The sequence below is a fragment of the Thermobia domestica genome, chromosome 5 (assembly GCF_964235325.1).
Source record: "Thermobia domestica chromosome 5, izTheDome1.hap1.1, whole genome shotgun sequence".
Taxonomy (NCBI): domain Eukaryota; kingdom Metazoa; phylum Arthropoda; class Insecta; order Zygentoma; family Lepismatidae; genus Thermobia; species Thermobia domestica.
In genome coordinates this window covers 113,885,028-113,909,013 of record NC_137458.1, presented here as the reverse complement: position 1 = coordinate 113,909,013, position 23,986 = coordinate 113,885,028, and the positions used below count along the sequence as shown (strand labels likewise).

General features: G+C 35.5%; 1 protein-coding gene across 2 annotated transcripts in view; it reads left to right on the top strand.

The window, feature by feature from the left end:
- Girdin (protein girdin) overlaps positions 1-23,986 on the top strand; it is a 134,537-nt gene that overhangs the window by 68,973 nt on the left and 41,578 nt on the right. For both annotated transcript variants that reach the window (XM_081758920.1, XM_081758921.1), the window contains exons 16-21: positions 862-1,068; positions 6,193-6,355; positions 9,969-10,229; positions 15,427-15,600; positions 19,762-19,896; positions 22,822-23,022. In XM_081758920.1, coding sequence (XP_081615046.1) covers positions 862-1,068; positions 6,193-6,355; positions 9,969-10,229; positions 15,427-15,600; positions 19,762-19,896; positions 22,822-23,022 — 1,141 coding nt within the window. The remainder of the gene's footprint in view (positions 1-861; positions 1,069-6,192; positions 6,356-9,968; positions 10,230-15,426; positions 15,601-19,761; positions 19,897-22,821; positions 23,023-23,986) is intronic.

The window sequence follows — 23,986 nt, the reverse complement described above, 5'->3', positions numbered from 1 at the left end:
TAGCGTTCTAAGAATAGGTACTATCTTCTCTTTTAACAACCTATTCAGATCAGAAGTGACAGAAAGTAACTACTTCCTGTCTTAACGATGATTGCTATAGGGTAAAAACGATAGCAAATAGCGAGAAGCGGTTTTCTGCAATCAGTCAGCCGTCCCAAGAATATATTAATTGAGAAAATACCACGCCATACAAACTAAACTCCTTTACATGCTGTTCGCGTAACACTGTTACTTATCATCGTGATAATGCTGTCCACTGCATGGCAGAAATTTCACATCAAAACATATCGGTCTATATGTGTTTTACCATCTTAAATTTAATGCGGAATTTTGTAAGAAATTAAAATTTAATTCTGAAATCGGCTTTCTTGGTTCGGCGGAGGAGTTGGTTCTGCTTTATTAAAACATTCACTTTCCTTCTGAGTGAAAATGAACCTTCGCTATGAGTGTTGTACGCGTTAAGATACAGGGTATGTAAATACACAAAGAGGTTAAATTAACAGGTGAGTAAGCTGTTCATTTTAAAAATATTGTGTCTTATTTTATTAGAACTTAACGTCGTTTGGTTCCTTCATTTTTCAGGCACTTAAGAATGAAATAATTTTTAGCCATTGATATGAATGTTACTATTATATTTATATTTACATAAAGTTTATCCTCGTGATCTAGGTATAATTTATCAGAAATTCCGAGTTCTCATTATATAATTAGCTTCACGATTCAAAATCATTAAATTCATGAGTTCTAAAACGAAACTGAATATAATTTGTAATGGGGCTGTATTTGGAGGAATTTGAAAAAAAAATTAACTAAGTGTATATTCTGCATTGTGTTATATATTACGACTTTCCAAATTAATAGGTTACATGACGTGGAACGTGAAAGTCAAGAGCTTGCAAGCCGAGCCGCCGTAGACAGAGAAACTCTTACAACTTTGCAGCAAGACTTAGTAAATGAGAAACTTCTTGCCCAACAACTGAAGAGTAATTTGGAGAAATTATCAGCAGGTCTTAGCAGGCTTGGATTAGATGCTGAAGAAGTTTCTGATAGTGATTTTACATTAGAGAGGTAAGTGTCTTTCTCTTATTCAACGTATCATATATCTACTTATTGAATTTATAGAATGCATATTAGTAATAAACAGAAGTACAAGGTAAGCCACGTTTCTAAAGTATCATATATTTGGCTTTTATTATGATGGAATTGCAATTTTTTGGATAATGCACAGTACTATAGAATTTTCCAAAAGCCATTCCCACTATTCAGTTCACCATAACTTCGTAATGTACAGAGATATTTCAGTGAAATAAAATTTATACTGTACAGCATTCGTAAAGTTCTACTTCGCAATACTGCGCACCAAGAGGATCACGTGGTTCCAAGATGGCGGGGATTAAGTGAAGGCGCAGTGTGTACTGGGGTATGCAGAGCTTAAGTTATGCGTCCTGGTGCGTCGGAAGTTCAGCAACGTGGTTTAAATAAAAAATAATTAATATGCATCAAAAAATGACACGAAAAGTTTCTGGCACGAAGTTTCACGGAATTACCGCGAAGAATAGGTTGACCGAGTGAGGCAGAGCATTGCAAGGATCCGGAGGAAATGATTCTGCTAGGATCCTTGGAATTGCATGTGTCGCAATCCACTATGTTTAGAACCTTTCGAAATCGTATTCATGGGAAGCCCTACAAGCTGAGGATTGTGTACCATGAGAAGGAAAACTAGGACATCAGGCTGGAATTCTATAAGCTGATCCTCAACCGGCTCTAGAATGATGACGCACTCCTGATGAACATCATGTTACGTGATGCAACCTTCCACTTGTTCGGGAAGGTGAACCAAGACAACTTGGAGTCTGGGGAAAGAACAATTCATATGAATTTCAAATCCATCTTAGAAATAGCCCTAAAGTGAATGCGCGCTGTGAGTGCACTGTGTCTATGGATCACCAAATCAGAGCTTTCTAATCGGACATTGTCATCTTAAACACCTGTTTCGAAAGGAACTTCCTGAAATTGTAAGGTACGTTGGAACACGCAGTTTACTGTTCTTGAGTTCACGAAAGATTGAAATGAAATCTTCAGTAGGAAGTTTTTCTTAATCAATTCTTTGATATATCTGTTCTACCCAACAATAAATGTTTGTCTAAGACATGAGATGAGTTACATTATTTTTCATTTCAATCGTTTCCTTATGTTGAATGTGGACAATGTGAACAACCAACTTCTTAACTGGGCTAGCCTGTAATCAAGTGGAAAGGATGATCTTCATAAGCCCAATCACCCCAAGTTCAGTTTCGGTGGTAGTACTGTCTCCATTAAAGTAAGAATATAGTCATGGAAAGTAAAACTAAATGAATTGTGTGTACATATTCTTAAAGATGGGTGTTTCTGTGTGGCCGAATTGGTAAGTATGTTGTCATTGGCTGATCAAAGGTTTTCGAGTTCTCCGAAGCATCACTGACGGATAAACATACCCAAACAGTCAAGAGAATTGAATCCTTGCAGTAGTACTATGTTAGCAGTCAAAGCTAAGTGAAATGTTATTACATCTATTTGGTCTAGGAATTAATTCGTGCGGGTGGACAAGAGATGGCGCAACGAACGGAGCGTCCCACAGTTCCGTGTATCCACACATGTGTTGCAAACCCCTGTCATCGCGTATCGTTCGTAGTATAGGGCAGTGGATTAAAGCGTCAACAACACCAGTTTGTAGTTAAGTGAACATGGCGCAATTTGTGCCTGATAAAGTGTTTTTGCGGGGTGTCCTGCTGCATTACTTTAACATGCAGAAAAGTGCGACTGAAAGTCATCGTATTTTGGTGGAAGTGTATGGTGACCATGCTCTAGCTGAGCGAACGTGTCAGAAGTGGTTTGCACGGTTTAGAAGTGGTGATTTCGGCTTGGCAGACCAAGAGCGAGCTGGACAGCCAAAAAAATTTCAAGACGAAGAATTGACAGCATTGCTCGAGCAGGATTCGTGTCAAACGCAGGAACAACTTGCAGCAGCATTAGGCGTTGATCAAACAACAGTCTCAAAATGGGAATGATTCAAAAGATGTCACATTGGGTTCCGCATGAATTGAAAGACAGAGACGTTGAAAGACGAAAAACCATTTGCGAATTGCTGCTTCAACGACAGAGCAGAAAGGGGTTTCTGCATCGAATTATTACGGGTGATGAGAAGTGGATCCATTACGAGAACCCTAAACGAAAAAAGGCCTGGGTGAAACCAGGTGAACCAGGTCCATCACAACCAAAACGAGATATTCACTGTGCAAAGGTTATGCTGTGCATATGGTGGGATATGAAAGGTGTGGTGTACTATGAGCTGCTGCAACCGGGTGAAACTATGAATGGAGAACGTTATCGACGACAATTAATGCGTTTGAAGCAAGCTCTGGCCAGAACACGACCAGAATGCGAGAACAGACATGATAAACTTATTGTTCAACATGATAACGCTCGCCCACATGTAGCAAAACCGGTCAAAACCTATTTAGAAAATGTCGGATGGGAAGTTTTACCCCACCCGCCGTATTCACCAGACGTTGCTCCTTCGGACTACTACTTGTTCGATTGCATGAACAACGATTTGATTGGACAGCGGTTTACTTCTTCAGAAGATATCGAAACATGGGTCTCTGACTGGATCGCTTCCAAGGATGAGGACTTCTTTCGCCACGGAATCCGTACATTGCCTGACAGATGGGCGAAAGTGGTGGCTAGCGATGGACAATATTTTTCTTAAGGTATTTATGTATTTTGTGTTTGTACTACAGCTTCAATGTGTGCGTACCAACCGCACGAATTAATTCCTAGACCAAATAGTATTTAGATACCATTTCACGATCCGTTCAAAACGTTGATAGCAAAGAAGAATATATTCGTATCTGTCCGTTTAAAGTGCTGTAGTAATGTTGTTCCACTAAAGAGGGGCATAATGGGTCAGTAGTAGAGCACCCTCCTTTGGTGTGACGGGGTTCTTTTCTCGATGCCAGGCTATGTGAATTTGTGGTGGTTAACATCGTGTGCGTGGGTTTTCTTGAGGTTCTTCCGTTTTCTCCCACATTTTCCCACTTAATCTACTCTTTCATTATTGTTTACTTTCATTTATCGTCCATCTGTTTTAGCGTAGAAGATATAACCGTGGAACGTAAAACGGACGGGGAAAGAGTTTCTGATCAAAGGAATCATTTGTCAAGATAATGAAGGAAATAGCCAAGATAAGAATAAAAGTAAAATGTTATATATGAAATAACATTTGTTTTAATGGAGAAGTCATTTTCCGTCAGTGTATAACCATGTTTCATAAGAGGTAGGTAAGAAGAATACGAATTAATGTACTGTGCTGCAGTAACAGAGTTTCCCATTTGTTATTTCGATTCACAAAACAGACTTTTGAGAAGTAAAACGTTCAGCATTGTAAAATATTTCTCTGTATTTTGTCAGCTATGTTTCTTGCTATGTATAAATTGACACCTTCATTGTTATACCATTTGTATGATTTTACAGGGAAAATAAATGAAGGAATAAAATAAATCCGATTTCATTATTAGAAAACTTGAAATTACTTTTTGTTTCTTCTCAGCCTGTTTCGTGATATTAAAACCATTGAATAGAGCAGAAAAAAAAATATACGAAAACTCAAAACTCGTTTTCTCCTTTAAATTATTATATGTGATGCTAGATTGAAGACATTAGTATATACACTACCGTTTATGAAAATTGCAACACCCAGAAAGACCTATGCTAGAACAATCAATTTTATTCCAGAGATTAGGTACATGGCAAGATACAAATGATTAGAATTACAGAACCTTACATCACCTATGACCTTGAAAAATCAGTATCGTGTGAATGCACCATGTACAGAGATCAGCGCCTTTATACGTCCTGGCATGGCATCAAGAAGTTTCGGGATATCTTCCTAGAGGATATTCAGCCACGCGGTTTATACCCGAATCCACAAGACATGCAGATTTGCCGGTGGCGGACGTGACGAAGAAGTTGCGTCCAACCATTTCTCAGATATGCTCGATCAAGCGACCAGGCAGGCCAGGAAAGTAGTGATAACTGGCGTTCTGCGATGAAAGCTTGCATATTCCTCGCTACATGTGGCTTGGCATTGTCCTGCTGAAATATGGCGTCTGGAGTTGCCTGTAGGTAGGGCATCACCTTCAGTTTTAAAGCCTCACCAATATACCGGTTGCTGTTCAAATTGCCCTGGATACGTATAAGTTATGATCGCATGGTGTAACTAACGGCTCCCCACTCCATCACACTGGACGTTTGTCCACTCTGACGCTCAACAATGCAAGCTGGCAAATTGCGCTCGCCACGGTAGCGTCGTACGCGTATACGGCCATCACTGTATTACAGACTGAAACAGGACTCATCCAAAAACATCAGTTGCCATTCAGCACGCCAGTGATGGTGTTCGCCTGCCCATATCAGTCTGATGCGTTTGTGATTTCTAGTCAAGGAGAGCCGTCGTAACGGTATGCGAACCACTAGTCCAGCCTTAAGCAAACGATGTCAAAAAGTCGACGCAGACATAGTAACATCCGTGATAATATTCCAGCGTTGGGCCAGCACTGTGGGTGCCTGCTGTCCGGTTCATTATGGCCATCCGGACAAGGTGTTTGTCATCCTGTGCTGTGGTCACATTGCGTAGTTAAGTACCTGCTCATCGCTTTGTATGTCCCTCTTCTGTCCAGTGTTTCCACACATACATCACTGTCGTCACAGCATGTCCTATATGAGCAACAATTTCGCGGAACGACAAACCCGCTTCCCGCTGACCGATCATTCTGCCCCGTTCGAACTCATTCAATCGCGTATATTGCGCCCATTAACTTCGACGAGGCATGCTTGCACTTGCCTATGTGTTTTCACTTTGACCACTATCCACTGCCCCGCTGCGACATGCACTGACCTCGTATGATACAACTCCGATCACAGACGAAAAGGCGCTGCCGGCCATATGTGGATGCCATTTGTCTTAAATCACTTCCTCCTACAACATCCTTACACATATTCGCGAAGAATGGATTCATTCGGGCTGTTTGTTCTAGATGTTGCAATTTTCATAAACAGAAGTGTATTATTGAAATTTAAGCTTCATATGACGCTATATTCAGTTTAGTCGTATAAATACGGAGTTATTGAAATGTTACTTCTTTTTTAATATAGATGGTTATCGAACTCAGAAGTCTTAGAAGCCTTCCAGAAAATTGCCCCAAAATATATAAAGAAAACCGAAACAGAAGATAAATCTAGCAAAGAAACAGCGTGCCAAACAGCTCCTCAGACAGATCCTACTTTAGAAGAAGTCGTAGCTGCAACCGAAGAAAAGGTAACTTTCCTTTCAATTTTAAAATTTTGTGGAAGCTAGAGAAAAATAACTACTCAGTATGGTAATTTTAAAGAATAAATAGGGAATTCTAGAATATGTAAGAATATGAAATTTGTAGAAACTATTTTATATACGATCGTCTTGGGTCCCGGAAGAGCTGTTAATAAACCAAATAAACTTGTTGCGAGTTGTTCTTACCAGAGATACGCGTATGGTGGATATTGTGCCCAAAAGCAGGTTCTAGCACATTTACCTACTAGAGTTAGGGAACATTAGATTAGTGGACAGAAGTAGAATGATCAATTCCTATTGAAGGATATTCTTTAGAAGAGAAGAATGAGTTCCAGTTTCGTTTTAAAATGTGCCAAATACACGCTTTTTATAAAAAATACGAAGAATGTGCCACTTTAAAATGCTTTTACTCTAACACTGAAAAGGTTTCATTAGGTTTAATTATTTATTTTCAAGCTCTTAAATTCTACTTTCAGTTTGTGTGGAAAGAATAAATACTGTATATGTTGGGAAATAATCAGATTCAGATCAAAATTCTTCCGTTATTGTATATTTTATTAATGCTTTGCCTACAATATGAAAATAATAAGAAAGTCAATGCCCATTTATCATGCTTCATATTTAAACCTATACTTCAGCATGTTCGTGGATTCATAGTGATACTTTTGAAAATTTTTGTTGATGGTAATAATGTATACAATAGTCTCTTCACAGGTCTCCTGAACAAAAGATAGAATAAATAATCACGTGATATACTTGTTATATTATGTTAATTATTTATTTACTATCCTTTTGCTAGCTAGGAACTTCTCCTCCCCCTTCATATCTCCGTATTTGTTTCCGTTCTTCGCACGGCAAGAACACGTTTATGGCATTATTCTTTGCGAAAAATTTAAACTCCTTTCCCCGTTACAATAAGAATTTCAACAAAAGCGAAATTATAAAAAGCCATGTCTGCTCAAATGCTGTGTTCAAAATTCCATTTCAAATGTTTCACCCGTTTTGCCCTGATGATGAAACTGCCAACTTCAAAGTCATTTTTGTATATATTGAGAAAAAAATAATTAAAATTGCCTCCCTTCTTTTGTCAAAAGCGGAATTTCCTGGAACACTGTGACATATTCCCACTTGTTTTGAGTAAAGAGTTTGTACACAAAGTTTCATATCTCTAACTTTGTCTCTAATCTTAAGGGACTTCGAGATATGTCCATCTTATTACAGTTGTAACACATCCTGTTTTCTTCCTATCTTTTTCCGTTTTTTCTAAGGAAAACGTTTTAAAAAACGCTGAAACATGTCTTTAATAATTTTAAATGAAAAGTGTAAACACCACATTTCACTTGTTTAATCGTAAGAGATTTCGAGATATGGCCATCTTACTGCAACGATTTGTAACTACCATCCTTTTTTCTTCCCACCTGTTTTCGTTCGTTCTAGGGGAAATATTAAAATAACACTGAAATACGATCTTTAATTATTTTAAATGATAAATCTAAATACCAAATTTCATGCCTCTAATCTTGAAGAATTTCGAGATATGGCCACGTGATTTTAACAGTTACAACCACTACCCTTTTTCCTTCCCTTATAGAAGAAATATCATAAAACTCTGAAACCCGACTTCAGTTATTTTAAATGAACAGTCTAAATATCAAATTTCATGTTTCTAACCGTAAAGGATTTCGAGATATAATCATCCTGTTATAATAATTGAAAACTCACCCCTTTTTCTTCCCGCCTTTGTCTCTTCCTTTGTAAGAGAAATATCAAAAAACGGTGAAACACTTGTGTAATTAATTTTAATGGGATGTTCATATACCAGATTTCATGTCTCTGTCCTTCAAAGACTCGGAGATCTGGACATTTTACTTTAATAATTGCCACTCCTTATTTTTCCCCTTCCGCATTCAATTTTCAAAAATCCTTCCTTAGTGGTATCTTACGTCACAAATCCTACACACTGTCAAAATTTTGAAGTTCCTAGCTTAAGCGGTTTGGTCTGGGCGTTTATCAGTCAGTCAGGACTTCTTTTATAAGTAGAGATTTATTTGAGTTGAAATGCCAAGTGAACAAAATTGTACAATTGTGTCATTTGTTCTCTTTATCTTCAAAAGTTTGAATACTGACCCAAATCAAAGCAAGCATTCACTTTGCCAGTCAGGAAAATTGTTGAGATCCAGCAACTCGAAAATCGGTATTTTTAAGGATAATTTTGATCTTTCGGAGTTGCCCAGATTATCAGACTTTGATGAGCAGCGATTGGACTCTGATGCTCATAACTCTATCCGTGAACTCACCGAAAATCGACCTAACCAAACAGTAATAGCAATTGCATCGCTTACGTATATGCAATGGGGAAAAATACGAGAACTGGGTGCATAGTGGGCAGGAACAAAATGCAACTTGTAATTGTTTGTCCATCTTTCCGCGTCAGAATAGTCGTGCTCAACATAAGATCAACTATTTTTCCGTGAAATCATCACAGAAGACGAGAAATGGTATTATGCGTTAGTATTCAGTAACAGAGAATGGTTGAGGGAAGAAAAAAATTGCAAAACGAAACCATAATTGCTTCTTTTAAAGTGTGTTAACTGTTTTTCAAGTCGTAGATTTTCCAATACAACCATCTCTGGATATGCTTGGTGTAGCTGTGACATTCAGACCTTAAATGAAGACAAACAGTAACAAACATGGGAGGTGTGAAGTTCTGTCGACTTGACATTTCATTTTAGGAGCTTGAAAGTAAATAAATATATAACACATAAAGAGCAAAAAAAAAGTGACTAAGTGGACCGGGACTCGAACCCGGGACCTCCAGCATCCCGTGCCGATGCGTTAACCTCGATATCGGTGCTCTAATGTCGGTCGACGTGAGTTGTATCACAGACCCCTGCTGTGATTGGACAATCATGTGTTCATATACCGAGCATCTTATAACAGTTATGATTTCATATATCCTAATGAAAGGAGGAAACAGACGATTTTTTTTACATGCCAGATCCTCTATAACTGCGAATTCTATAACACACTAACTCCAGTCAGTCAGTTTTTTACTCTGTGTGTTATAGAGTTCGCACCTATAGAGGATCTAATATGTCAAAATATCTGTCGTTTCCTCCTTTCATTAGGATGTATAAATAAATATGATATAAACAAATAAAATAGACGAAATGTACATCACGTAGTTCTACAACCTCGTGGCTATATGGATAGATTCGGGATCGATTATTCCTGGTGAGAGCTCATGTAATTCGAGTCCCTAGTTAAATGATAGGTCCACGTCTTATATAGCCTCAGTGCTGAATAGCAATGTTAAATGCCAAGCAACCAATATAAGTTTGTGTCAAAAACCAACTGTCATTAGATAAAACTAAATATTGTGCTTTCATAATGAAATTTACATTTAAAGATCTTATATACTATGACTTATAAATTTCTGTAATACTCTCTTAGATATATTGTGTATTAACTCATAGTTAATTGCCATATTCATGTTGAATTATGTATTTTCTTTGTTAGTTCTTTTAAGTTTTAATGATTAGTGCGACATAGTTTGCTTCTTAAACGTTAGGATTGATTCATTTTGATACTTCATCCACAGAATGCAGCACTTCAGAAAAGCAATGAAGAATTACGTAAAGAACGTGATAAGTTAAAACAGGAAGTTGATACTTCGCAGAATTTAGTTAAATCATTGCAGACTGAGTCTACCTTCAGCAAACAACAAAATGAAACATTGCAGTCCAATAATGCAAAATTACAAGTGGATGTTGCAACTTTACAATCTCAAATCGCATCACTTTCCTCCCAACATACTGCTTTGCAATTGGCTAATTCTCAACTTGTTGCAGAAAAAGAGGAGGTAAGTATCTAAAACTCTTACTCAAAATTTACATGCACTTTCGTATGATAAATGTTCCATATTTTGGCACGGTGTGAATATATCCATATATTGTTATATGATTCACTTCTCTCTCAAGTCAAAACGTAGCATAGTTACAAATGGACTTTGTAGTAACAAACACTGTATGTGGGGAGTTTTCTCGAAGGTCTCCTGTTTCCTCTCCCTTTTCATTCCACCTATTTCATTCATTATCACGATCACCGTCTCGCTTAGTCTCGGTGTATAATCGTGAGGCGTTAAACTAGAAATTTCATTTCATAAAGCTCAGTTGTTAATAAATAATTGCCTAAAAGTCAGTATATAGTTCGAAATGAAGCTACGAACATTTGTACATATAGACTCAAATGGCTAACATTAAACTGTGCTTATGGAATTCTGTAAGATCACTTGAATTTTACTACCTGAATAGAACTACGATGTTGATAGCTTGCTTCTATTTGTACGAAAGAGTGAAGAAAACCTGTGATCATGGAAAAAAAAAATCTCAATCGAGATACCAATGGAATTACGTTTCATGAATCCTACATACTAAAAAAGCATTTTTTAAAGGATGCTTGTGCAAACCCATAAAGGCCATACCAAACATTAAACATAAGGCTCTTGTATGTTGTTCCCCATGTAATGTTTCGAATTTTCCACCTACTTCTAAAAAACAAGGGTATGTTTCTGGAAGATGAAAATCGAAGATAAGGGTTTTCTTGAAAACTGCTATATCGATTTTGCTTATATGTCATAAATAAACATTACATTAACAGCCGTAACATCTGGCACTATTCAGTCCTTACATAAAAATCCATAGTTTACCGGTGGGGATAAGGGCTTTTTTTAATTTTTTTTTTAAATCGAAAATAATACGTACGATTTTGTGTACATTTCTTAAATATTTCATCAAGAGTGCCACAATATAGTAGTAGTTATATAACTTTAAAAAATCCAGAAGAGGTAGGTTATTTTTCGGAGTGATTTTGCCCCCTAATTTGCTAAGAAAATTCTCTAGCGTTTACATATATATTTCCAAAATAAATAGTTCATTGACAATCCTTCAATAAGGCATATATTATTTTTCATTAAAAATCCATAAAGGGTAGTTTGCTGAAAGAGGTGTGTTTTGTCGGACGATTTCTCGAAGAACACTGATCGTGCAATTTTGTTCACATATAGTTTTATTATAAAGTAGTATGGAATGGAATTTTTCAAACAAACTAAAATAATGATTTACTGTTGGGTGAATTCTTTTTATATAATGTTTTATAAAGCGATTACAACGATTTTGTTAAAGTTTATTAAACTATATAACAAATATACATTCCATACTGTACTTGCCCAACGGCATTTATCTATTGCCAGCTCACGTCCTTTCAGAGGTACAAGAGAAATTTCGTTAAAATACTGCAGGAATTGCATGAATTATGATATATAGAAGACGACATGCGACGTTTAATTTTCTGAAAGAATCTGTGCTGAGGATGGAAATAAATTTTTGCCGAAACATTCAGTTGAATTGTAATTTGGATGTTTTTGGGAAGTAAAATTTTAAATGATAATGAATATGTATCTTATTAAATCAAGTAGTAATTTAAATATACATTTCATTAAGACCCTTTCAACATAATATAATCATGTATCTGGAAAATACTTCAGAAGTGTCAGTCGACTGGTGAAGAGTTGTTCGAATGATTTTCTCCAGGTTAGCTGTAGCGATTTTATTTGTAGTTTGTAGATAAATATTTTATTAAAGATCCTACAGCAGGGCGCAAAATTTAAGTCAGAAGCACTCGCCAATCCAAAAATGATGGTCGCCAATATCTCTCACGTACAAATTATGAGAGGTTCCTTTACCCCTAACGTTCTTTGGTTTGACGAAGAAAGAGACTACATCAGGGCATAAAATTTCAAAGCCAGACAATTAGATTCAGGATAATCAATTTTAAATTGGACAATTCATATACATGTTTAAAAAATGTCTTACTTTAAACTTCACGTTTGTGTAACGCTCTTTCTCTGTGCACAGAAGAACCAGTTGTCGACTGCATTTTTCTGATCAAAATCCTTAAGTGAAGGACCATTGATGGAAATTGTCAGCAAATCATCCAGTACGTCAGTCTTCAGTGAATTCCTGTAGACAGTCTTAACTCTGTTGAGACTGCTGAAGTCTCTCTCACACCAAGCATATTTACAAGTAAAACTGCACAAAATGTGACAATTGGAAGCAGATTTGGGAATCTCGAAATGAAGTTTTCACCAAATCTTATTCAGTATCTGATTCAACGTCAATGAAGAAGTTTATATTCTGCCCATTCTGCTAAGACAAGGTTCACTTTTTCACTGTATAAATCTGATTGCAAGTACTTAAAAAACAGTTTTATTTCTTCCATACCAAATTCAAAGATTTTTCTTTTAGGAAGCCAACCCAAAATGCCAAATATAAGAAAGGACAGAACTACCTCTGATGATGCAGTTTGCAAACATTCTGTTATGTACGTTTTCGCATTGGTAAATTAACTTTCGTCTTATACTCTGGAACTCATGCTCTCCAGATTGAACATTTGTGAGCTGTACATCCCACAATTTACCTGAAACTGATACTAAGTCCAAGAAAGAAGGAACGAATTACAACGTTGTGAAGACTTCACTTTCCATGTCCGTTGCGAAAACTTCACATTCTGTTTTCTCTCATTCAGTGGCAATTATTTTCGTGTGAAACAGAAGCTGTGCAGCCCTGTGAGTTTAAACAGAAACCATCCCTACTGAACAATGGTCGCCAACTCTAAATTTCTAGTCGCCAATGGTGACCTGGCGACTTGAAATTTTGCGCCCTGCTACAGTATACCCAGTCTGGTTAAAAGCACTGTCTCAAGGTTAGCAGATCATAAAAATGAATCTATGGAGAGAAAGAAATACGTAATGCGATATATACATGTACAGGGGTAAGTGACAATAAACCAATGAGTGCAGCAGTTATTCAAAATGTCTTCCCTGTGCTTGGATACAGGCTCGTAAACGCCACTGCCGGTCGTCAATGGCAGCACGCACTGCATTCATGTCTCTGCCAGTCACTGTTTTTACTATAGCAGACTTCAAAAGATCCACAGTCATGTAAGGTTGAGTACACACCTTCTCTTCCAAATGAGACCAGATCTTATAGTCAAGAGGATTGAAGTTCGGAGTGGACAACGGCTATCGGTGGTGATGAACGCAATCTTGTTGCGACAAAACGACTCCTGCATCATCGTCGCCTTGTAAGCTGGTGCTGAGTCCTGTTGGAACACCCAAAGCTTATTTTTGAACATAGTAGTGCCAAGGGATTTCACCACCTTCTTAAGAATGTTCTCCTGGTACATTTTGGCCCCGTTTTCACAATTTTTGGGCAAAAATAGACGTCAGTGGGACCCAGGTACGACACACTCAGGCAAACCACCACTGATGCAGGGTGATGGCCTCGCTGGACTCGGGGAACTTGTTCACGTTTTGCAGCACTGGTTGTAGCATACGCCCTATCATTCTCTCTGTTGCAATGTTCTTCAACTGTTAAACTTTTCTTATCTGTGAACAAACTTTGTCGATGCTTATTATCTGCTCATTGCTGCTGAAGCAACTTTGATCTGCCACGTCACATTCTCATCAAGCGCTGATTTAACAACTGGCTTGTCCTACGATAGGCATGTAGTCCTAGGTCTTCATTGATCATCCTTTTCATTGGTGATCGCGGCATACTGATTTGCAGAACCATAATTTTCTGCTTACTACCGGAGGTTGAGTAAGTCTTGCCTTTATTGCCTTAATGACACCTAGTATCCTAAAGGAGCGAGGTCTACCAGTGCGAGACTTATCCTCGAAGACGATGTTTCATCATATGAGTGTATGGTGCGATAAACGAATTTCTGTGTAATGTTCAGTTTCTGCAGTAACTTAAAAATGGTTGTCGGAGAGTGCCCATACTTGTGTAGGGTCAATACTGCAACACGATCTTCTTCCTTTCCCAACCGCATCTTACTCTGGATGAAACAAAGGACAGTAATGGTATTGTAAGTTCAACCAACATTAGAGTTTCACAACAGTGCTAACGTATTTTCATATATCATTTCTAACTACTGGCATTTTTCGTAGTTTGGGACAAAACTTTTAACCAGACTGTGCAGATGTTTTCATTTCACCAAATTTTGGGAAAGGCAGTTCATTAGTTTGAAAGAGGTTTCCTCGAAAATGCTTAAATGCTTTTCCTTGGATATTTCATACATATTTTGTAAATAACTCCACAATATGACAAAAGTCATTTTTCTTGAAAAAGTCTACAAAGTGTAGTTTACTAGTGAGGTCAGTTGTTTTTGGAAGAGCTTTCTTGAACAACTAGAAAGATTTTGCTCATATGTCATCTATATATATTTCAGTACCAGTCTTGTAATATAAAGTAAGATATAATCTATTTTTCTAAAACTGTGGTTCATTGAATTTTGTTCTGTCTGTTTTTCGACATATATAATGATTTTCTTCATATTTTAGTAGCAAATACTTCATTATTAACCTTACAAAGTGGCACAAGTCATATCTTACAGAAAACAACAGAAATGTGATTTATTGATGGAGCACGTTTTCTTCAGTCGAAGTTCCTCGTAAACGTCCAAAACAGTTTCGCCTGTATTTCATAGAGTTACTTCAGTAATAATCTTTAATATCACGTGAAATGAAATGAAATCTTTGAGTTTTACGTCCCACGGTTATGCCGGTTAGGCTAAAGGAGACTGTGATGATGAGTAATGAATGAAATGGTGGAATGAAGAAAGTGGGAGGAAACGGGAGAACCCCGAGAAAACCCACGCACACGGTGTTTGTCCACCACAAAGTTCACTTGGCGGGAGCAGGGTTTGAACCCGAGACCCCTAGCACCAGAGGTGAACGCTCTACCACTGAGCCACCGCGACCCCTTAATATCACGTGAGTCATGTTTCAGTTTCCAAAATTAAACAAGGAGGTTCAGTGTTGTGATCTGTACTTTTCATTTATTAAATATGTTCCTGAATGTGCTCAATAGTTCCTTAAAAAAAAAAAAAAAATAGTTTTTTTGATTTCAGAACCCAGCAGTGATGCGAAGAGATTTGTCTGCAGTATGGTTAGTTTTAAAAGGAAAAATGTTTACTCTTATTCTTGTATCTTTCAGTTGGTGAAAGATAAAAATATGCTTCAAACGGCGCATCAGCAGTTGTTAGAAGATCAGGTGACATTGCAGTCTTTGCATGAACAACTCACCGCAGAGTACGAAGGCTTGTTGAAGGAAAGAGACAGCTTAAAGACAGTCCAGCGTGATATACGGTCCGAATTGAAAGCTTTCAAGGTAATGTGTGCTAAATAATTATATTTTCGTGTCACTATTTCTATTCTTTATTATTATTATTATTATTATTATTATTATTATTATTATTATTATTATTATTATTATTGTGTTAAAGAAGAAGAAGAAGAAACTGAAAAATATGGACCATTGGCCTCTAAAATAACACCTTCGTTTTGATCTTATATAATATCCAGAAACCATATGAAGTTCGGAAAGTTAATAATTTGCCGAACTCAACTTCTCGAAGAGAACCGAGGAAACTCACTGTTGACTGAGGCTCAAATTATTTAAATTTGATGTCTAAGTCAAGGAAAAAATGTTTGTGAGTGGATTCAACCTGTTAGTTGTGAAGAAGTTGAAGAAATTGTTAAGGAACTTAGTATAGCTGAAGTGGTCTGCACCTTCTTGTTCTTCATTTTATGTAGAGGTAAAGTGCGACCCACAGGTATTCTTATTGGACCTGTCTATGATAAATTGAGGTATCATGGCAAAGTTATTAACGATCATAATTTTCGTTAGGTATGATGAATCTCAATCTTAAAATTTGATATCAAAATGTTAGTGGGCTAAGAACTAAGAGTGGTGATTTTTTCTTATATTTCTGACTTCAAATATGATGATTGCGATGACAGAAACCTGTTTGTCCAACATTTATGAAGAATACGATTATATCTATAAGAGTCGTGTCAAGGAGGTAGTGGATCTCTGATAGTTTTAAGAATAAACTTGATGGTGAATCACAGGCCTGATTTCGAACTTATTCGTGTATTGATGTGGAGAATTTTTCTGATATCGCTTGTTTATTATCACCACTTTTTTCCCTGACATACTTGAAAATTACCTGAACCATATTTTCAGCAGGTTGAATTTTCTTGAGAATGATATATTGATATTTGGAGACTTTAAATATGTCCAACATTGATTGGTTAAATAATGAACAGCTTCGAGAAATACATTATTACTCTGAACTAAAATTTCAGTTATTACCTCTTTTCGATAATTCCAACCCGTATGTTGAACTTTCTGTCTCCGCTCTTGATTTTTTTTTTTAATTTATTTATTTTTATCACCAGTTCTACCTCAGTGTCAAGAAAGGCTAATCAGTATATAGTACATCCTGATATTTTTCATCATCCAATTGAAACTATTGTATTTTTACATAAGGGTCGTAAAGTGAATAAGTTTCCTGAACGTTTTCAATTTGCTAAAAGTGATTAATATACATTATATCAACAATTAGCTAATACTGATCGGCGCAGTATTTTGCTAAAAGCAAATATAAATGGATCGGTTTTGGATCTTGAAAATGTTATTGTATCAGCCATGGTAAACAATATTTCGAAATTGAGTCTAGATCAAAATATCCTGATAGGTATTCTAAAAAATCTATTTCTTTATTGAAAGCCATGAATTTAGCTCATAAAAGATGCAAAATTACATTCAATTATAAAGACTGTTATTATTTGTCAATTATCATAAGGCCTTCAAGAATCAACTAAAAGACAGTAAACGTATTTACCACAGCAAAATAGAAAATCAGTTAAATAGTAATCCCCAGAAATTTTGGAGATACTGTAAGGGTAACAACACTGATTCACCTGGAATTGTTAAAAATCATTCCTTGATCACTGATTGTGGGTTGTTGGCGAATTTATTTGCAGAGTACTTTATATCAGTTTATCAGGCATTTCCAACTACTGGTAATGCAAATAAATATTTGACATTATCGGAAACTTTCTGTGAGAGGAAACTCACCTCTGATAACAACTAAAAATGTAAGAGATGCTTTTAAATCTTTCAAGATCAAATCATCATCTGATATAGATTAAATATCTGAGGATTTTCATTATAAAAATAGGGCCGAAGTAATTTCACCAGTGTTAGCGTTGGAGCTTAAATGTAAATATTTATTTTCAAGCTTGGAAGGTGGTAGCCATAACACCAACACTCAAAACTAAGATGATTATATCAATGATACGCCTATTTATATAATTAATGTTATTCCTTTTTTAAAAAAATAACGCGTAACTACTTGTATAGCACTGTCTGTGACCAGATGAATATTAATCAACATAGATTTAAAAAATCAATTATTACAAATTTGGAAAGTTTTATACAAAATCTATTTTTGGTTATTCAATTGGGTGGTCAAACTGATGTTATTTACTTTGATTTTGCAAAAGCATTTGATAAACTACCTCATCATTTATTAATAAGTAAGATGTACAAGTACAAATTGTCAAATCATGTAATAAAATGGCTAAATTCATATTTAAGCAACAGGAAATTTAGAGCTAGGTACAATGGCTAATTTCCTCTACTTACAACATAACGTCTGGAGTACCTCAAATTTCTAGTCTGGGTCCCTTGCTGTTTGGTATACGTTGAAGACATTAAAATCTTTAATAAAATTAATACTGTTCAAGATCAAGTTATGTTGCAAGAAAACATTGATATATTAGTTAAATGGATTTTTTTTTTAAACCTTTGAATATTGCCAAACTCAAAGTTCCTCCAGGAAAATTGATCTTTTGTCTTACAAATATATAATAGGTAATCAGAAAATTGTAAGTACTCTTGAGTGTATTCAGAGTAATTTTCTAGCCTGGTTACGGTGGAAGTTCAAAGATTTGAAAGATATAAGTTTGTGTAGTATGTAAGAAGTAGTTTGTGTAATATGTGAAGTATATCCAAAGAATTACATGTTTTGTCTCTAGCCGATCGGCGATATATTTTTGATATTAATTTTTTCATAATATTCTTCGTGAAGGTTTCTTTTTTGATGGCTTTGTTTCCATAAGAATTCTTTACCGTAACACTAGAAATTTTGTTCGTTTTGTCTTTAAAGCTTTTACTGCAAAATCACCTATTTGTAAAACCATTGATAATGCAAATAAATTTTATTCTATTCTAGATGGTTTCCAAATGCAATTTGTTATTAGTTACTAAAGAACTTCTAGAGTTATCTTTTTAAGTCTGAGTGGTGCCATTTGTGAGGTTTTCTTCTATGGTTGTTAGTTCTAGTTTTAACTGTCTTTTTCTTCATTTTGTCCTTTCGTCTTTTGTTTTACTTCTAGGTTTAAGATTTGATATTTTTAAGTGCATGATCAAATACAATATACTCTTCTTTCATCTTTAATATGAATTTTTTTTTATTATATGAATTGCTTTTCGTGTAATCCTCCGTTTTATTTATTTTATTTGATATGTCATATTTTATACTTGTATAAAATCATTTATTAAGTTTATTGTATGTTAAAATTTTATGATTTCGACTGCATGCAGCAGCTTATGTATTGTGTGTGTAATTTACTTATTACCAGATATATTCCATATCATTATTGCATGAGTTTGATTGCATGTATTCAATATGTATTGCATCTATCATATACCTGCTACGCAGGCACATTTGTTGCTATAAATACTATTTGTTGCCTAATAAATAACATAATATTATTATTATTATTATTATTATTATTATTATTATTATTATTAGCAGCAGCAGCAGCAGGAGCGTCATTTTTCTGGGAAAAACTGGTGCCGTCACTCACTATGAATAAATATATGCTATTACAGAAACGTCCACCCGTTTAATTTATCCTCCGACATTCCCTCATTTCTCATTTCATTTGGGATATTGTTAATGCACGTAATCTTAAGGCAGGCATTTGCAGAATGTAGAATATATATACACACTATCAAAAACTAACTAGAGATCGAACTTTAAAAGACTTAAAGAAAAGGTACCGATGCAGACAACCAGGAAAGCATACCACCACCACCATCTGTCTGTCTGTCTGTCTTATATTAGGTTAATATTTTTGTAACTAACGGAATCTATCTGCAGTGAAATGTTATAGATGTTTGGTGACAGCACAAAGTCCATATCAAGTATTGTTTTTGCGCTGTGCTGCAGTGGAACCGCTTTTATATATTACAATAAAGATTTAAACTGTTCAGAGTAAGCAGTCGAACTACGTATAGGAAAAAACACTTCTTAATTACACGGAAATCTAAGTATTCAATTAGCTTTGATAATGTTTTTCGTTCGCATCTAACATCGCATACCTTTTTCTGTTTTTTCAACGTTGGGTATCTTATAAATGTAAATTTTTATTTTATTTTTGTTTGATTTATTTTTTTAAATTACTGTCTTTGCAGGAAAAATGTGAACAGCTAGCTGCCAACACGGAAGAAGTAAATAAACTGCAGATAACGTTAGAGAAGGAAAGGGAAAGTTTAAGAATAGAGTCACGATCTCTTGGCAACTTAAGAGCAGAACATTCGAAGCTTAAGGTAAGTTTCTAAACAAGATAAAACATGCTTTAATATTGTAAAAAAAATTCAGAAATCAATTGAAAAGGAAATTCTAAAAAGACAAGAAGTCGAAGAATGCTTCGTGAATTATAAAATGTTCATGCAAGTGAGAATTTTGCATTAACATGGTATGAATTATTCATCATTTCAGTAATAAATTGTAAAATTAGGACACGTTTGTTAAACAGTATCTGCCATTCTTATTCAGATAGTTGTGTAATGCTGATAGTGCGTAGTTTTATTGCACTTTATTCTTTGATACGTCAGAATAGTTCTTCTAAATGCATACCTCAATGTTCCTAATTTTTGTGTTACGAAATTCTACGTAGTCAAAGAAAATATCACTTTCATTTTGCTCAGCACATTGTTTCATTTTTCGGCCTTGGCAAGGCTGAATTGTATTTTGGTCTCCGGCTTGTACGTATACACCCAAGTTTCAAGTTTCATCACAGTATTGAGAAACTCAGGATGAGTGTTGAAAGTCCTCATTATGTCGTGTACAATTTCCTTGTGGAGTTGTTTCTGTTACTGCGAAAGTTGCCTGGGCAAAAACTTTGCAGCCAACCTGTGCATGCCGATATTTTTCCTTAAAATTATATGCGCAGCGCTTTTGCAGAAATCAGCAAGATCCTCTAAATCCCCTAACGGTTCAACGACGATCTTATATGATGAAAGCACGTACTATCTGAATGACCACTGTATTTCGGCTTGTAGAGTACTCCCGAGAACGCTCGTTACTCTTCACTGACGCTCGGCCTTCTTTGAGCAGTGTGCACCACTCTTATTTGTATAATTCTTATCATCTCATTTCAAAACTCTTCTGAATATTCCTAGCTTCTTTTAGTGTGAGATTCTTTCTATTTCAAATCATGCAAATTATAGAAAATAGTGTCAGGTGACCGACCATTATTGACTTTGATCGGTTTAACGTATGTGAGTCTTCTAACGGGAATGAAGCAACTGGGAGGTGGAGGAGGAGGAAAACAATGTATAACGTTGGGAAGATTTCAGTGAGCTGTATACGAAATGGAAAGTAATTTGTGTAGAATGAATAGGGATTGCAAGAAAAAAGATAAAATGTTGTCTCACAGCCTCCTTATTGCAAGCTTTGGTCGATTGCTGTCCACACGTGTCAAAATAGAATTCCAATCACGTTTTTTTTTTTTTTTTTTTTTTTTTTTGTACGTTTAGCTCATTTACAGCAAAGTACGCTAACTGAATATGAAGCTGTGTTTTGCTAACAATACTTACAAATGAAGCGCAATCCTTAATGGGGTCAGTAGGATTTTGAAAGTTGCATTTAGTTGCATATCGCTTGACTAGGCCACCTAAATCATAAAATAATCTTTGCCTGACCAGTGGCAGTAAAAATTTATGTATAATAAGCATTCTTCCTAGTTCATATAATTGTTACCGATTTTTGAAATGTTGTGCAGCTCCATTTGAGATGTGTGTCACATGAGTAGATATAATATTAGTATGAGAATCAATCTAATTCAGTGTTATCAATGGCTAGTAATGCATGAACTGAGTCCTGACAAAAGTCCTTGGATATTACACAAAAACTGAATATTACCATAGATGTAGGCCATATAAAAATGGAAATTTGATAGTTACGCCAATAGTGTAATTTAATATCACTTTTAATCTCAGGTGGCCAATCACTTTGTCCGCTGTTGCGCATAAACAGCTGAAGTTCAAAATGGACTAATAATGGTTTCATGGCTATTATATTAACAAATGTAACAAGAATAAAAAGAGTGCCGAACCTTGCCACAATTTTATACCACATCAATAACGTTCCAATGTTCGCAAAATGTTCATGTTGTCTTAGGCCAAAATTCAAATTAATAGCATACTTCCAATTCCTATCGTAATAAAATACCCAAAGTACTACCGATTTTTATGATTTACTTTGGAAGAAGACCTCTTGAAATACATATTCTGAAAATTTAGACATAAATAAAGTTGGAGTTATGATGCAATAATTTTCAAAATGGTGGTTGTTTTTATTTTAAAAATTTAGATATACATTTTTCCTTTTAATATAGATTAACAAAGAGTTTTCTAAAACATGTATCATTATGCCTTTCCATTGGGAGTTGTTCCACTTCTGTATCTCTGCTAATGTTGTTTATATTAACGAAAACAATTTATCTGCGTGGTTGCATACCCGTCAGTGTCTGACTCTTCCCCTCCTTATACCTCCCCTTGTAGTGCCTACTTTTCCAAACTATTTTGGGAATATTCGTGTATGGATGAGAGGATATCATACGTTATGCGTACCAAAATCGGTGAAGGTCGATGGACATTCTTTGTATGATGTGCAATAAAAAGAGCCTTGCGTGCCACCAAGTTTTTGGATGCGGTATCGTTTCTCTGTACGTTCTTTCACCTTGTTCCGAAAAGAGCAGTTCCCAACACATCGGCTGTCTACTAAACACTGATGTACATGATGATCACTCCACCCCTATGTGCAATGTTTGTTACGTTTTCAATTTTAAAAAATAAGTCGGGTATTTATTAGATAGGCTTTGAATATGCCAAGTCCGAAGGAGGGTCAGTAAAGCATAAGATGATGTTATAACTGGGGACATTGTGGCTCATGATGGAGCGCTTATCTTTGCTACCATAGGTTCTTAGTTTTATCCCAGATCATGTTATTTTGTAATGAACAAATCCCAGAGTGCTGTAGCCCACTTAATTTTGAGACAGCCAGCTATGTTTCATTTCCTATAATTTTTAACAACACAAACAAAGTTTGTAAGTACTTAATACTAGAGAGAAAAATACGCATAGTGTTTTCAAAATTTTAATAGAACATAGTTCTAATAGGTTTAAAGCTTAGAAAGAAAAAGAAAGCAAAATGCTGCAATAATTAATGTTCATGACTTGCTTTTTTAGGATGATTTTCGTAATCTGTTTGCTGCGAGTGAGAAGTTGAAATTGGAATATCGGAATCTGCAAGAGGACTATAAGTCTTTAAGAACTGAAAATAGCAATTTAAAACTGAAGCAGACTGAAATGCAAGGTGAACTGGCAAATCATGGTGATCATAGCACGCTGTTGGAGGTAGAGCTGTCAAAGCTATCAAATAAATGTGAGGTGAGTATATAACTTATAAAATTATATCGATGTCGTTTTCCTCATTATATACATTTCCTTGAAGATCACTTCGAGTGTACTTAAAGACGAAATTTTTATATTTGTTTTGAGATCACTGTTTTCCTTCCATTTTATCATAAGCTTAACTGGAGAAGCTGTCATTGCGTAAGGAACGATGAGAGCTCGTGTTTGATTTTGGCCTATACGTTTATTTTATTATTTATTTATATTTATATTATCATTTTTATTAATTTACACATGTTCTGTGATAAATTTACGTTATTTATGGTACTCAACAAAGAAGACGAGAGCTTCCTACGGCTACAAAGAGAGGGACTACCACGTTATCTCTAAATTTAAGTAGCTTGGATCGTACCTTGATCAGGATGGTGGATTACATAAAGAATAAAATTTAAAAGCGGTACCTAAGGTATATTTGAGTCTTGTTTTCGTTGTTGTTGTTGTTTCGTTATCTCCATTGTTACAGGAAAAGTTTATTGCAGGGGAAGGGAAGAGAGGATATTTGTGCTTCATACCGTATTTAAATTGAACGCACTGTATCTGCCCCATTTTCATGATCTTTAATGGCTTAAAGTTTTTTCTGTCTACTTAATTAAAACACTAAATCTTCGATGAACATTTTTAGTAAACATGATTCTAGAATTAACTTTGTATCAAAACGAAATTTTTTGAAATTAAGATTTCTCACAGCTGTAAGTTGTGTTTTGTCTTTTGGACTACTCATGTAAAGATACTCGAAATTGCTGAACCTGTCAACTTTAATTGACAGGTCAAAAGTCAAAACTATAATAATAGTAATTGGAAGATTTCAGTATCTACATTTTTTGATTAAACAAATAACAATACGTTATGTAAATTCTGTATTATAACTACTAATTCTCTCCCAATTTACTACTCTATCCAGGCATTTTGTTTTTCTAAATACTTTCGATACTGTTGCAAC